Genomic DNA, 15,201 nt, shown 5'->3' with positions numbered 1-15,201 from the left:
GTATGAATTTTTTACGTTAGAGTTAATTATATTTACATATAAAAGATAGATTTTTCATTAACAATGGGGTTTTTCATAGTTTGATTTATATGTGTTCATATGGATTTGTAAGAATGAAAGTTGAACAAATGAATTTCCAGAATTTGAGTCAAACATCTTTCCATAAATGAAAGTTGAACATATGAATTTGCAGATTGTGACATGGATTTTCATATTGTCTTCGTTGAATGCTATATATTTTATTAGTAACAAAAGGTTAATAATTGTATCTATTTTTCTTTTAATGGGTTCTTTGATGTAGCTTTTCCAAAATTTTATGTATATATTTTTTTTTATTCTTTACTTCAATAATATCAATTTTATAGATTAACGACTAAAAAATGTCCACCCTGATTTTAGGGAAAATAACAAAAAATATTAAATTTATAAAACAAAAAACCTTTCGTGCAACTTGTACGTGTCTAAAATTAAAATCATGGATAAATAAGAAGTGATCACTGGGTGGCCAAGTATGGTGCAACGGTGGTGCAAGAGAAGAGAAGCGAGAGGATGAATGGGAGAAGTGGAATCATAAGCGAGTGTATAGATGAGTGTCAGTGGTGGTGCGGGTTGTGATTTTATCTGAGACTCTAAGGGAAGCAGTAGACAGAGCAAAAACTATTTCCATCAACTCTTTTTAATAGAGCACAAGTTGGAACTACGTAAGATGGATATGAGTTATAGAGTTGGCAAAATGAAGCAATAAAAATAGAGCACAAGTTGAGAAATGGTGTGCTCGCACCATGCCCTGTGTCCGCTGACACAAAAGAGCACGTAGTGCCATAACATCTTGTATGAGAAACTTCAAATATACATAACATTCAAACCACAAATGGGATGAATGTAATTCCAGTTGTAGGTGAAAGCTCATTTCGATATCTTTCCAACGACTGGTCATAAGCTTCATTTGGATATAAAAGAAGAAGTTATGCTCGTTTTAAAATGAACTGTCCAACCAGATCAGAAAGAATGGTGCACCCCACCTAAATTTGGTGCGCCCGCACCATTCGAATCCGTGATGAAAAAAATACGAGGCTTGCCTTAAAACATTGGATTTTTTTATTAGTTGAGGATTATGCTCTGTTTTATGTTTTGAGAGACTATTATTAGGGTCGACATTAGAGAGAAAAACACTTAGTTTTTGTTTAAAATTTGATATTCTAGATATAAGCTTGTGAATTCTACACATTGAAGGTACATTTATTTCAATTAGTTTCGAAGTTTTTAGTTTTTATTCTCTCTTTTCATAATTTGTTCTTCCATATCATTAGATCTTCTTTATTATAATTTCGTAATTGTTATTTTCATTAGATTAATTATCTCTTAATCATGTTTAGCCTTAGATTAGCTATAGATTTCATGTTTTATTGATTAGAATTCATGATTAGTGAGTAATTTCCTATCTAGAGTTAGGGTGAAAGTATGAATTAGGGTTTAAATGTATTATTGATGCGATTATAATGATCTAAAGATGTTTATGTATTGATCTTGGTGTTTTGAGGCCTTAGGATAAATATTGATCACATTTATACTTTGGTATTTTGAATTCAAATGTTCTTAATCGAATTTTGAACTCTTTTATCATCCCCGTGAATCAACTTAATTTCTAGGTCAAGATATTAGGTAGAAATTAAGGGGATCCTTGTATTAGGGATTTTTCGTTCTTATTGAATCTCTTAATCAGTTGACTGAAGACTATTCGAGATAGGATTTAGTTGATTGATTAAGTGATTATTCTTGAAGACCGTTTGAGAGAGGACTCGAGTGTTTTAGAGGAAAACTAAATCTTACATAATTGTCGCCTTTGAATCACAATTGCATTAATAATCGTTGTCCACTTTGTTCCATACTAGTAACCTTAACTCTAGTCTTTTTCATATTCATATTTTCATATCTTGTTAATTGCTAGTTCTTGATAATAGTTAGTTTTAGTTGTCGCAAAAATTATTCAAAATCCCCCAAAAATCCTTCAATTACGTAATTTAGACTTGTTAAACTTTGATTAATCCCATTTTTCCCGTGGATCGATCATTGACTTGCCTTTACGACGTCTCAGTAATTGCTTGTTAGGTTTTATAAATATTGTTTAAAAGCAATTTTTGGTGCCTTAATGACACACTAAAACCTCTTATCACATAGTATAAGATTGAAGGTATGAGAACGGGTGATGCTCCTAGGGAATATCGACCAGATTTTTGGGCTATGTAATGGTATCAGATTAGTCGTCAAACATCTTGCCAATAGCATTATTAAGGTTGTTGTTATATCAGACAGTATTGTGGAGGAAAAAGTTTTTATTTCCAGGATGACACTTACACCATTCGGCGTAACAAAGTTCCCGATTAAAATTCAGAAAAGGTAGTTTTCCTTGATGGTATGTTTTGCAATAACGATAAATAAACGACAAAGACAAAATCTAGCTCACGTAGGATTACATATCCCTCAGCTAATATTCAACCACGGACAACTCTATGTTACTGTATCAAGAATTACAAGCAAAAAGGGTTTGAAGATTTTAATCTGTGATAAGAGCGTGGGAACTAAGGGTGCGTTATCCTCAACTTAAAAATTTAAGTTTGGGGTCCAATAAGTTCAAATAAGTTCAGATAAGTTGCAATTAGGGATGGGCAGGGGTTGGGTCTAGCTGAACCCTAGACCTGATCCCTAAATTTTTTTGCAGACCCATACCCGGACCTGGACTCTAAGGGTCTGAAAAAATTAGACCCTGACCCAGACCCTTAGGATCTGGAGGGTACAGGCCTAAATTCTTTATTTTGCCAGATTTTCAGCATTATTAGTATCAATAATCATCTGAAATTTGCATGAAACAAACACAAAGATCGCATGTAACAAACATAAGAATTCGCATGAAACAAACACAAACATATAAATTGAAAAAAACGAGACAAACACAAACTTATAAACTGGAAAAAAAACGAAACAAACACAAACATATAAACTGATGAACATAAAAATAAAAAAAACACAAACATACAAACTGAAAAAAACGAAACAAACACAACTTACATAAGAGTTCAGAATGTGTGTTTTGGTGTTTTAGTTTGGGTTTTAATCTTTTAGAAAATCAGTTTGTTTTTTTTAAAAAAAAGTTAAAATGTATATATTAAATAAGTTTAGGGTCTGGATAGGGTCTGGGTCCAAAATTTTGACCCGGACCCTAAAAAAATTCACTTGGACCCAGACTCGGACCCGGACCCTTAAGGTCTGAAAAAGTTGGACCCAAACCCTTAAATTAGGGTCGGGTCCAACAGGGTCCGGGTAAGGTCCTGGACCCATGCCAATCATTAGTTGCAATAAGGTCCAATAAGGGCAATAAGTTCCAATCAGGTCTAATAAGGTCCAATAAGTTCCAATCAGGTGCAATAAGTTCCAATCAGGTCTAATAACGTCCAATAAGTTCCAATGAGGTCTTATAAGGTCCAATAAGGTCCAAATAGTCAATGTTCAATAAACATTTGTATTATTGTCCATTATGTTATTATTAGAATTTTAATTAAAGTAACACAATGATTATATAGTATTATACTTGTATTAGTGTCTATTATTTTATTAAATATTTGTATTATTGTCTATTATTTTGTTATTCATATTACTATTAGCTAATTATGTTATTATTATAATTTTTTATTAAAGTACCACAATATATAGTGTTATACTTGTATTATTGTCTATAATTTGATTATTCATATTATTATTAGGTGATTATATTATTATTAAATGATACTATAATCATGGTCAAATAATTAAGATTGACAATAATAATCATTATAATTACAATATTTTGCAATTTGTCTTAACATGTTTTCGTTACTAATAACAATGAAGGATATAAATGTAGAGTGAGAGATAAGGAGTTAATGCATTCTACTACCTTCACGTAAATGAAAGTGGGGTGAGAATTTTTCATATGTGCCAATTTTAACTTGTTAGCAATAAATGTTAATCAACTTTTGATTTTCCACTAGTGTTTCATAAAATTAAAACAAGAGTATTAGATACATTAGTGGTCAAAGTTATCTATAGGCAAATATATAAATATTAAAATTTTTTTGTTAAATTAATTATCATAAGAGATAATTAATAATTATTATTTTTTTAAAGGACGACTTTTAATAATTATTAATTCGTAATAAATTTTTGAGGGGTAGTATTTACGTTAGGGGTAATATTTATGTTATTAATGGTCAATTTTTTTTGTCTAATAAGGTCAAATAAGTTTCAATCAGGTCCAATAAGGTCTAATAAATTTCAATCAAGTCCAATAAGGTCTAATAAGTTTCAATCATGGTCAATAAGGTCTAATAAATTTCAAAAAGGCCAATAAGTTCCAATAAAGTCTAATAAGTTCCAACCAGGTTCAATCAGGTCCAATAAGTTGAATCAAGTCCAATAAGTTGAATCAAGTTCATTCAGGTTTAATAAGTTGCAATAAGTTCAGTTCAAATTTAATAAGTTCAGTTCAAATAAGGTCTAATAAGTTGATGGTCAATAAGTTGAAAAGAATGCACCCTAACTCAAATGTTACCACAAATGTATTGTATAAGGAAATATTTCAAAATGGGTAATAAGCATTTTGAAAACTCTTAATTTGTGTGCATAGTTTTTCTTTCAATATGCTCATATAATTGTTTTATAGTTTACTTTGTTGCATATTATAGGATAACTACGTTTTTTAATTATATTTTACTTTTTTTTTGTTTTACGTATGTTGTATGTTACACTAATAATATTTAAATTTTTTTAAAAATGAATTCAAACAATTAGCTCTCATGTATTTCTGCAGAGTTTTTAAACTAGTTAGCTGATAGTTTGAAAAAAAATTATAATAATAAAGTTTTTATTACTACGAATGAAGTAGCCAAAATTTTTATTATTTAGTTAAATAATCCTAAAAATTATTTGAATAGAAATGAGGATGACCAGTTTCTAATTTCTACTACATCTATTTTTATTTAGTTGCAACAAATTCAACTTTTAGGTATTTTTTATTAGTTGCAACATTTTCCTTTTTAGAAAAGCTTTTGGGATAATTTGACTATATTACCCTTACTTCACCTACTCTTAGGGGCGGATCCAGGATTCTAGACCAGGGGTAGCGCAACTTTACATTACTAGAAACTCAAAAAAAAAAAGTTCGTAATTACTAAATTCAACATGTTACAAAATCCTAAATGTTACAAAATCCAAATACAACCTTGAAATCGATAATAAAAGAAAATTACAATTGTTCGCGTCGGGTCCTCAAATTTTGGAACCGATTTACAATCGCATCAACTTCTACATCACAAAACAAATCTTTCTCAAGAAAAGTAACTAAACAATCATTTAGCAATCCATCTCCCATGCTATTTCGTAATTTATTTTTGATCATAGTCGTAGTAGAGAATGCTCTTTCTACACTTGCAGTCGCCACAGGAAGAATTAACACCAACTTCAAAAGCAAATAAACTTTTGAATGAGTTTCATGTTTTTTGTTTCAACAAGCTTTATAGAAAGCTCATTGAGAGTCTTCACATTCCAAAACCTCTCGTCATTTCGAACATCTTCAATGAAGTTATCCAATGAATGTTCAAAAAAGAACATTTCAGCACTTGAAAATTCATTTGGATAAAACTCAACAAAATGATGCAAACCGATTAGAAGGATTAAAGCAAGACATGCAAATAAGTAATTCCTTACTTTTCTCACTAAATCGATTTTCAATTTCTTGCAATTGTTGATCAATAACACTTAGAAAAACCTCAACCCGAAAATGATGAAAGATTTGTCACTTGTGAAGTATTACCACGAAACATTCTTCTCCCCGGTGCAACATACATTCCCTCCATGTTCAGAATCTCAATGTCATGTTTTGTCAAAAAGGAAGATACTTTAGTCATATGAGCATCCCATCCACCATCTCTTAGCTTTTGCAAATTCCTCTTAGTCACATCAACCAAAGTCATAGCATTCACAATATTTTGATCACTCTTTTTGTAAAGCCAAATTCAACTCATGTGTGATCCCAAAAATAGATGTCATCAAGTATGCCACAAAAACAAAATCAAAAGTCATCAACAAATTAATGATTGCACATGCTTTGTTTTTGTCGGCCTTTTCAATGGAAGATTCAGCAATAGCATCAAGTGACTCAAGGATTGGACGATATAAATCAAGAACATTCATAATTGTTTTAAAATGAGATCCCCAACTAGTGTCATCGGGCCTACTTAAAGATTTCTCTTGATTCAAACCAGTGCCAGATTCTATTTCACCCGAGGATAAAGCTTCTACAACACGTGTTCTTTGATTTTGTCGAAGAAATTCTTTTCGTTTAGGTGAACCACCAACAAAATTCAACAACAATGGAAGCACATCAAGAAAAAGCCAACTACGATCAGAGTTTTTCTTGGCAACGGCAACTAGTGTCAATTGAAGTTGGTGAGCAAAACAATGAACATAATATGCTTGTGGACACTCATCAGTTATTAGAGTTTTTAAACCAGCTATTTCACCTCGCATGTTACTAGCACCATCATATCCTTGTCCCCGAACTCTAGAAAGACTAAGAGAGTGCTCCATAAGCAACGATTCAATTGCCTCTTTAAGAGTTAAAGAAGTGGTGTTAGGCACATGAACCAAACCAAGAAAACGTTCATTCAATCCACCATTTCTATCAATGTATCGCAAACAAAGAGTCATTTGTTCTTTATCAGATATATTTGCGGACTCATCAGCAAGGATACAAAAAAATCATGACCAATTTCATCAAGCATGACTTTCGTTGTTTCTTTTGCACAAGTATGTATGATGTCTTTTTGGACGCAAGGAGCAGTCATTTGACAATTTCCCGGAGCGTTTTCCAATACAACCTTTTCAACATCAAGTCTATCTTTTGCATGAAATTTAAGGAGTTCAAGGAAATTGCCTTGATTCAAAGAATCAGAATTTTCAAGATGGCCACGGAAAGACAACCCTTGAAGTAATAAGTACTTCACACATTTAACAGAAGCTTCTAATCGCTTCCGATAATTGCTTGCCATTTCTTGCGATTGATTACTGAAAGCAGATGGAAGACTATCCTTTTGATTTTTAAAGTCAGCAAGACTCATCATGGCTTTATTGTGAACACTCATATGTCCACCAATATGCTTATTAAGTGCATCTGGTTTACTCCAAGTTCTAAACCCCTCACTAGGGGTGTTAATGAGCCAGGGTGGCTCGCAAATTATTCGAGTTCGGCTCGGTCAAAGCTCGGTCAAAGTTTGGCTCGGGAGGGCTCGGCTCGAGTTCGGGATCGGCTCGAGACCTTAACGAGCCGAGCTGAGCCTCCCTAAGTTCGGCTCGAGAGTTCGTGAACTAGCTCGAAAGTATTTCAGATATTTTTTTATATAAGATATTAATGTCCCACATCGACATAGAAGGTGAACAACAACCTTATTTTCATTATAAAATCTTAATACCTTTCACTAAACTTCATTTTAAATTATGTCTTATTTGTATTATTGGACTATTTATAAAGTCTTTAATTAACTAGTTTAATTATTTTAAAATATTTATATAAACATTTATTTTAAAATATTTATATAAACATTTATTTTAAAATATTTATATACATTGAATACATCATATCTAAAAAAATATTACAAAAAGGTGGCACTGAGTCAACAACTACATATTACAAAAGAAAAAATAAACTTGCATGCCTCTTGCAAAAAAAAAAAAAAAAAATTTGCATGCTAGAGCGGTACAACTACATCATACGAAATTGCAAGTGTCCCACATCGGTGAAGTGCAGCTTGTGATTGCAAGATTTGTTATATGAAATTTCTGAAGTCCCACATTGGTGAGGAAGGAAAGGAAAGAGTGAACCTTTTGCATTAAAAGGGCATGTGGATAAAGAGTGACAAACTCAATGGAAGTTGGGCCTATTTATTAAATGGGCATTACCTGACTTTCATATTAGTTTAATCTTGGCAAAAGTATGTTGGGCTATATTTTTATCAAAAGCCTAATGAATAAATTTTTTGCCAATTTTTTTTTTTAATATATGAAATTTTTTGTTTTCGAGCCGAACTCGAGCCGAGCTCGGGTACGAGTCTTTCGAACTTGAGTCGAGCCTAGATTTTTAGGCTCGACGAGCTTCGAGCTCGAGCCGAGCTCAATCTCAAACATTTTCGAGCCGAGCCGAGCCTGGACATGTTCGGTCTCGGTTCGGCTCGTTAACACCCCTACCCCTCACTAACAAAAGCATCAGAACCTTCATTGTCTTTCTTGAACAAATAGCAAGCAAAACAATGAACCTTCATTGTCATTCACTAATCATTCATTCCCACAACTACAATAATAGTAAACTAACAAATTCCACAAATTCCCAATTTCAACACCATATGATATATCATATATCACTACCAAATTTCCACAAATTCAACCCAATAAACAATCATACTTCACAACAATCAATCAAACTTCCACAATTTCAGCCTAACTAACAATGGAAAAAACGACAATAATCAATCAAAATTCCACAACAATGAACAATCCTCAAACTACTAATTCCGCAAATCCACATACCACAATTTCCACAAATTCTGAAATTCAGCCTAATATAATAAAAAAAAATGCCATATAACAATTTTAGAGGAAAGAGAAAGAAAGTTACCTGAATGCAGTGGCTGAACGCCGGAACTCGGAAGGCCGAACCGCCGAAGTGCAACAATGTGTCTATGTCGCTACTGTCGCCGTCACTCTCGTCGTCGCCGACCAATTTAAGTGAGCAAACTATTTCTGGAGAGCCGACTGCCGAGATTCCGAGAAGAAAGAGAAAGAAAGTTAAGACTTAAGAGGGGATTAAGATTTAAGAATCAAAGTTAAGAGGAGACTCAAATTTAGGGCTAGATCTAGATTATAATTCGTGGAACAATAAACTTACCATTTTCTGGAGACCTCGGTTTCTCCGACGAGACGACGACCGAGACTGCGTACTCCGGTGACAGGCGACTGGAGAAATTCGATTTTCCGACGACACAGCATCGAGAATGGGAGTTGAGAGTTTGAGATTTGAGAGAGAGAGAGACTGAGTTTGAGGAGTTGAGAAGGTGAAATTTCCAAATGAAACGCGCTCCTTATTTTTTTGCGATTTTTTCCGATTTTTTGAATTTTTTTTTTTTTTAAAAAAAAAAAGCAGGGGTAGCACGTGCTACCCCTTGTTACCACGTGGCTCCGCCACTGCCTACTCTCTCCCTATTTAATTACAGTACTAGGTTTTAGGCCCGTGCACAATGCACGGGAACTATTTAGTATAATAACAATGTTTATATATCAGCTACAATGAAAACGTGTAAACGATTCTTACGTTAACTTGATTAAAAAAACTCTGTGTTTAAGATATATACACCTTTATATTAATTATAAAGTTGTTTAACATATACATGATACTGATATGTTTTGGAAGACTTCTTTTTAGTGCAAAACGAAATTTATTAAGAAGTTACTTCCTCCGTTCTATTTCTATAATATTGCAAAATGAGATTTTTACACTATCCATTAACCATCATAACCTTTCACTATATATTATGATTTTTATGTCAGGAAAAATATTGTCATGTGGGGTATTGTTAGATTCGTCTCGATATATACTTCAGAATATCAATTTTGTATAATTTTACTAAAAAGTAATTAAAGATATTAATAGTTAAAATAGTGTATTAGCAAACGTGAAAACTCAATTGTTGCAGTAGAAAAAGAACGGAGGTTGTATAACATACTCATAAGCAAAGCCAACAACACGTTATGTTGAGATGCCAAAGGTAAATTAATGATCTCAACTGCTTCAAAAAGGGAGAAAATTTGCACGAACTTGATCTTATCCTAGTAACCACTTAGGGGTCAATTGTCTTAGAAACCCTCTCCACATTATAGTCTTCATTTTTTACTCGAAATGGCCTTAAAGTGTTAGACTTCCCATGTTCTTTCTCATAAATTAGTACTATTAGGCAATTTTTACTCGTGACTGAGAAATGGCTACATAAAATTAGCCATGACTAAGAACTGGTCTCGTGAGATACAAAGCTACCATGTGATAGGGATTATCCTTGACTTTTAACACATGGTTGAAAAAACTGTCTTTTTTGAAACATCATAAGAAATTTTGTTCCAACTGACGGAATAAGTACCATATAGGGTATAAATACCTTATTCCTAACTGAAATACCACAATTTCGATGATATATTGTATCATACCTTATTCCAAATTGTGTGTATTTTTTGAAACATCATAAGAAAATTTTGTTCCAACTGACGGAATAAGTACCATATGGGGTATAAATACCTTATGTAATATCCCCAAGTTCTAATTTTATTTAATTGATAACTAATCTTAGTTAATAAACTAAAAGCGAACCAATCTTAGTAAATAAAAATTAGTAAGTCAATTTCTAAGATATTATGTTTAGTAATTTTGGATAATGAGGTTCATAAATTAAAATTCTAAAGTCTCTAGTCAACCTTGTAAGTAATTTGGAAATTGAATGTAATACATAAGGTGAGTAATAAAATTAGCAAAAGAAACTCCAACTCATAAAATGAGCCCAACCAAACATCAGTAAATAAGAAATAAAAGAAAAAGAGGAAAATCATCTTCCTCCTTTGTCAATGGCGTGTAAGACTACAACTCTCAAGCCATGGAATTCCTCTTCTTCCCTTGTTTTACAAAACCAGCAAACATTTTATAATTATACTTTTTCCCTCACAAACTCATTAAACCCACTGAAATTCACTCAAAAACAATGGTTAAGCTTCTTGTTTTTCTTGAAAAACCATGGATGTTCATGGTTTGGTGAATTTTTAATTTCTGAAATTCATCTTGTGAGATAGCAATTCCTCTATAAATAGGGAGATTGAGTTTGAAATTTTCCACACAAAATCAACAACAATTCATAAAAATTAATCAACTAAAAGAAAGTAAAAACAGAATTTCAACTCCTCTGTTCTTTTTTTCGCCACCACCACAACCGCCACACAGCCACCACCTCCCCACTTTCCGACCACCTTTTGGCAACCACACCCAGCCGACCAACCGCCGACCGTCGCCCCTCCTCTCTCGCTGCACCTTCGTCTCCTTCGACCCCCCCTGCACACTCGTCTCTCTCTCTCTCCTCCGCGACACCCCGCACCACCGCGCACCCCCTTACCTTTCTGCCGTCACTATTCCGCCTGTCGCCGTGCCGCCGCGAACTACGCCACCAGCAGGCCTCCGTCGTGACCCACATTCTTTCTCTCGCTCCTGCGTGTGTGTGTCTGTGTAGGTAATACTAAATTCCCCTTTTTGTGTTAACTTTATAGTTTAGTTTACAATTCCTAATTGAGTTAAAATAACATATTGTACTTCTAAAAAGTTTAGCCAAGTGATAACAATAAGATTAGTACAAGCTTATAAAAATTAAGAAAATTTCTCATCAATAATAGCTCACCTAAGTTTAGCAAATGTTATTATAGTAGTATAAAATCTATGTTATCAATTTAGATTATTTAAGTTATAGCTATACCCTTGAATTAGTCCAAAAGTTATATAATATATTACATGTAATTTTAATAAGTAGCTCACTTATATGAATGCAATTATTAATTATAAACATAATATAATATGACTAATTGAAGGATAATCTTTTAATTCGATTTTTAAGTAATATCTATAGAAATAAGTATAAAGGTTTGGATAAACTATTATTAACTTCGTTTATTACTAATCACTAAATAAGTAGACTTATAACTTATATAAACATATTATAAACTAAGAATCATACTTAAGAGCACTTTGTTAATATTTCCATTAATTTCTAACTTATAAAATACTCGTTTTGAAACTTAAAAGAACTCGTTCCTCGGAGCTCAGTAAGGACGATATCAAGGACATAAGAAGAGGATTATTATTATTCTGCAATCAAGGTAACATCTACTGCTAGTACCCGCAATTCCCTTTAAATGTTTTTATGAACATGAGAACAATGTGATTTAGTGAAAGTTTATCAAAATGTTTATTCTTGAGTTGCGGGATGATTACTATGATTTATTTGTAAGTACATTCTATGAGTTTTATGAACTGGATGGATTATCATGGCCTATGATTTAGAAAAGTTAATATGAGATGAAATGATTTGCTACCTTAATCATTGAGGTAGAGCTAGATAAATGATGATGTTTATCACCTATGAATATTAAAAGTAACGAAACATGATAACGTAAAGTGAAAGAACTGGTTTGCTGAGCTGATTGGCGGTTGTATACGTACCGAGCTGTTTACTGGGGCACTGGCCCGTTACTGTTTATTAGGGCACTGGCCCGTTATTGGTGTAGGGTAATGCCCGGGACACAGGTCCTTGCACAGTGGTGCATACACATGGCTGGGAGACGTCCCAGAGCTGACTGATTTTGCAGCAACCAGAGTAAGAAAAATGGATAAAAGGATTAATGGCTTATAAAGGTAAAGCTGAATGAATGGTATTTCGACAAATGTTTGAGTTATTTTTTCCCCCTGTTTGCAAATAAAATGAGTTGAAATGAATTTACGTTGCTGGAGTAGCTTGTTACTGGGCCTCGGCTCTTAACGTTTTGTATTTATGTTTTAGGTACTGCTGGGGACGATGGTACTGCGTAGTGGCAAGGATTACCACCTTATTAAATCATCTAGTAATAGTGCTACTAACTTGTAAGGTTAACTTAACTAGAATGTAAGACCATATACTTTAATATAATTATCATTGTCATGTCATGTAACGTTAACGTTGTTTACTTTATTATATCATAACATGTTTAAGTTATCACTATTATCTCATAATGTTTAAATATGTTATATGATTGTAGCCTTGCACCTTCCTAACCGAAGGTGCGGCAGTAATGCCTCGACTAAATAGGTATTCCGCTGCTAATTAGATTATCTTAAATAGTGAATTAGTAGTCGGGGCGTTACAGAGTGGTATCAGAGCAAACGGTTCTGAACCATAACGTTTAACCCCATGGTTTTACGTTAAATAAAAATATCTAAGTTATAAAGAAGATTCAAAGGTACATTGGTTAAATTATAGATAAAATAAGGAATTATGGTTAAATTAAATTAAGTAAATTGAAAACTAAAAATGTTTATAATGAGTGTGAGCGTAGGATGCGGGAAATGGGAATATTTTATAATTTTATTTCAACGTAACTGTAATTTGACATGCAGAATGTCGACCGTTGATGTCAACAACGATGTTACAAACGGTGCTGAAAATGTGCACGTGGAGGATGTGCATATAGAGGATGACCAGGATGATGATTATGAACCTTTAGACAGAAATGCAGAAAGGATGGAAAGGTTGGAAGATATAAGCACTATGTTAGCTGAGTTAATCCAAGAATCCCGGAGGAAGGTAGTTACTAATGAAAATGAGAGCGCTACGATGTTCAAAAAGTTCTCATCTCTTAACCCACCTTTATATGATGGTAAGCCTGATCCAGTGGCGTTTGAAGATTGGATTAATCGCATTGATCAGCTGTTTGAAACCTTGCAATGCCCTGAGAAATGGAGGGTAGACTTTGCTGTATTTTATCTCACGGGCCAAGCAAGTTTATGGTGGAAGATTGTTAAGGAAAAGAAAAATGAACCTGGGTTTGGATGGAGTAAACTTCAGGATTTGATGCGAGATAAATTTTACCCTCCTTCACTTAGGAAGCAGAAGGAAGATGAATTCCTTCACTTACAGCAAGGTACAATGAGTGTTTTGGAATATGCTAATAAGTTCATGGAGCTTTCAAGGTTCGCACCTGAGCTAGTAGCTAGTGAGCAGTCAAGGATGAACCGCTTTGAGCGAGGTCTTCAGCTCAAATATCAGGATAGGTTGGCATCTCAAAGGTTCACTTCATATCAGGATATGGTTGATGTTGCCGTTAATGTGGAACGGGTAGTATTGCTTCGAGAATCTCAAAATAGTAACTTTAAAAGGAGGAATGATGGAAGGAGTGATAATCCAGGAGGAGCAAAAAGGCCGAATCAGGGTTATCAAGGAGGCCAAAACTTTAGGAGGAATGATACCAATCAATTCGGTTCAGTGGACAAGGAGGCAACAAACACCAGAACAACTATAAGGCATCAGCGAACAGATCCCAAGGGTGTACTAAGTGTGGAAGAATGAGTCATGTAGCAAATGAGTGTCGTATTGGCACAAACACTTGCTATCGGTGCGGAAGCCATGAGCATTATGTTCGAGAGTGCCCAAAGCCACCAGGGACCACCAATGCCATAGGAGGGACTACTTCTGGTGGTACTGACCGCAACCGAAGCAGCAACAATGCCGGAGCATATCGTAATCCACCACGACAAGCACCGACAGGAAGAATCTATGTCATGAGGCAAGATGAAGCTGAGAATGATGACACTGTTATTACCGGTACCTTCTCTATCCATTCTTTGCCTGTCCATGTTTTATTTGATTCTGGAGCTTCACATTCTTTCATTTCCCCATTGTTTGCCAAAATCCTGAACTTGCAACCATCATGTGACTTTTCCTCTCTAATGTTGCCCTACCTACTGGTGAAACTGTGAGATGTAGAGTCATGTATAGGAATTGTCCAATTGTGTTGGGGAAAGTTGAGTTTCTAGTTGACCTTGTAGAATTTGAGTTATCTGAGTTTGATGTGATTTTGGGGATGAATTGGTTGACTAAATATGAGGCTGACATCAATTGTGTTAAGCAGAGTGTGACCCTTAAAGCACCTGATGGGCGTAGAATTTCATACCAAAAGTTTGTGACAAAACCTCAAATCCAAATTGTTTATGGGTTGAGAGCTCAAAAGATGCCTGAGTTTGACTATTTTGGGTACCTTTGTAGTGTCATAGATTAAATTCCCCTAAACCTTCCATAACTGATATACCTGTGGTTTGTGAATACCCAAATGTGTTTCCCGATGAGATACCTGGTATGCCTCCACGAAGAGAATTAGATTTTAGCATCGAGATAATCCCAGGATCAGCCCCCATTTCCAAGGCACCCTATAGGATGGCCCCAACCGAGTTACAAGAATTGAAGAAACAATTAGATGAGTTACTTGAAAAAGGATATATTCGACCGAGTGTGTCACCTTGGGGAGCCCAGTTTTATTTGTGAAGAAAAAGGATGGAAGTTTAGG

General features: G+C 34.1%; 2 protein-coding genes across 2 annotated transcripts; one reads left to right on the top strand and one right to left on the bottom strand.

The window, feature by feature from the left end:
- Positions 1 to 6,024: 6,024 nt before the first annotated feature.
- Positions 6,025 to 6,741, bottom strand: LOC125497887 (uncharacterized). Its single transcript, XM_048645597.1, has one exon. It carries the CDS (start codon positions 6,739 to 6,741, stop codon positions 6,025 to 6,027), a length of 717 nt encoding a protein of 238 aa, XP_048501554.1.
- A 5,128-nt stretch (positions 6,742 to 11,869) lies between these two features.
- LOC125497568 (uncharacterized) lies at positions 11,870 to 14,207 on the top strand. The gene is made up of 2 exons (XM_057394622.1): positions 11,870 to 11,985; positions 13,259 to 14,207. Exon 2 carries the CDS (start codon positions 13,260 to 13,262, stop codon positions 14,205 to 14,207), a length of 948 nt encoding a protein of 315 aa, XP_057250605.1. The 5' UTR covers positions 11,870 to 11,985; position 13,259.
- Positions 14,208 to 15,201: the final 994 nt, after the last annotated feature.

Source organism: Beta vulgaris, chromosome 5 (genome assembly GCF_026745355.1).
Source record: "Beta vulgaris subsp. vulgaris cultivar EL10 chromosome 5, EL10.2, whole genome shotgun sequence".
In the NCBI taxonomy this organism is placed as follows: domain Eukaryota; kingdom Viridiplantae; phylum Streptophyta; class Magnoliopsida; order Caryophyllales; family Amaranthaceae; genus Beta; species Beta vulgaris.
Note: the sequence above shows the minus strand (reverse complement) of the source record. Positions and strands in the feature narration are given on the sequence as shown.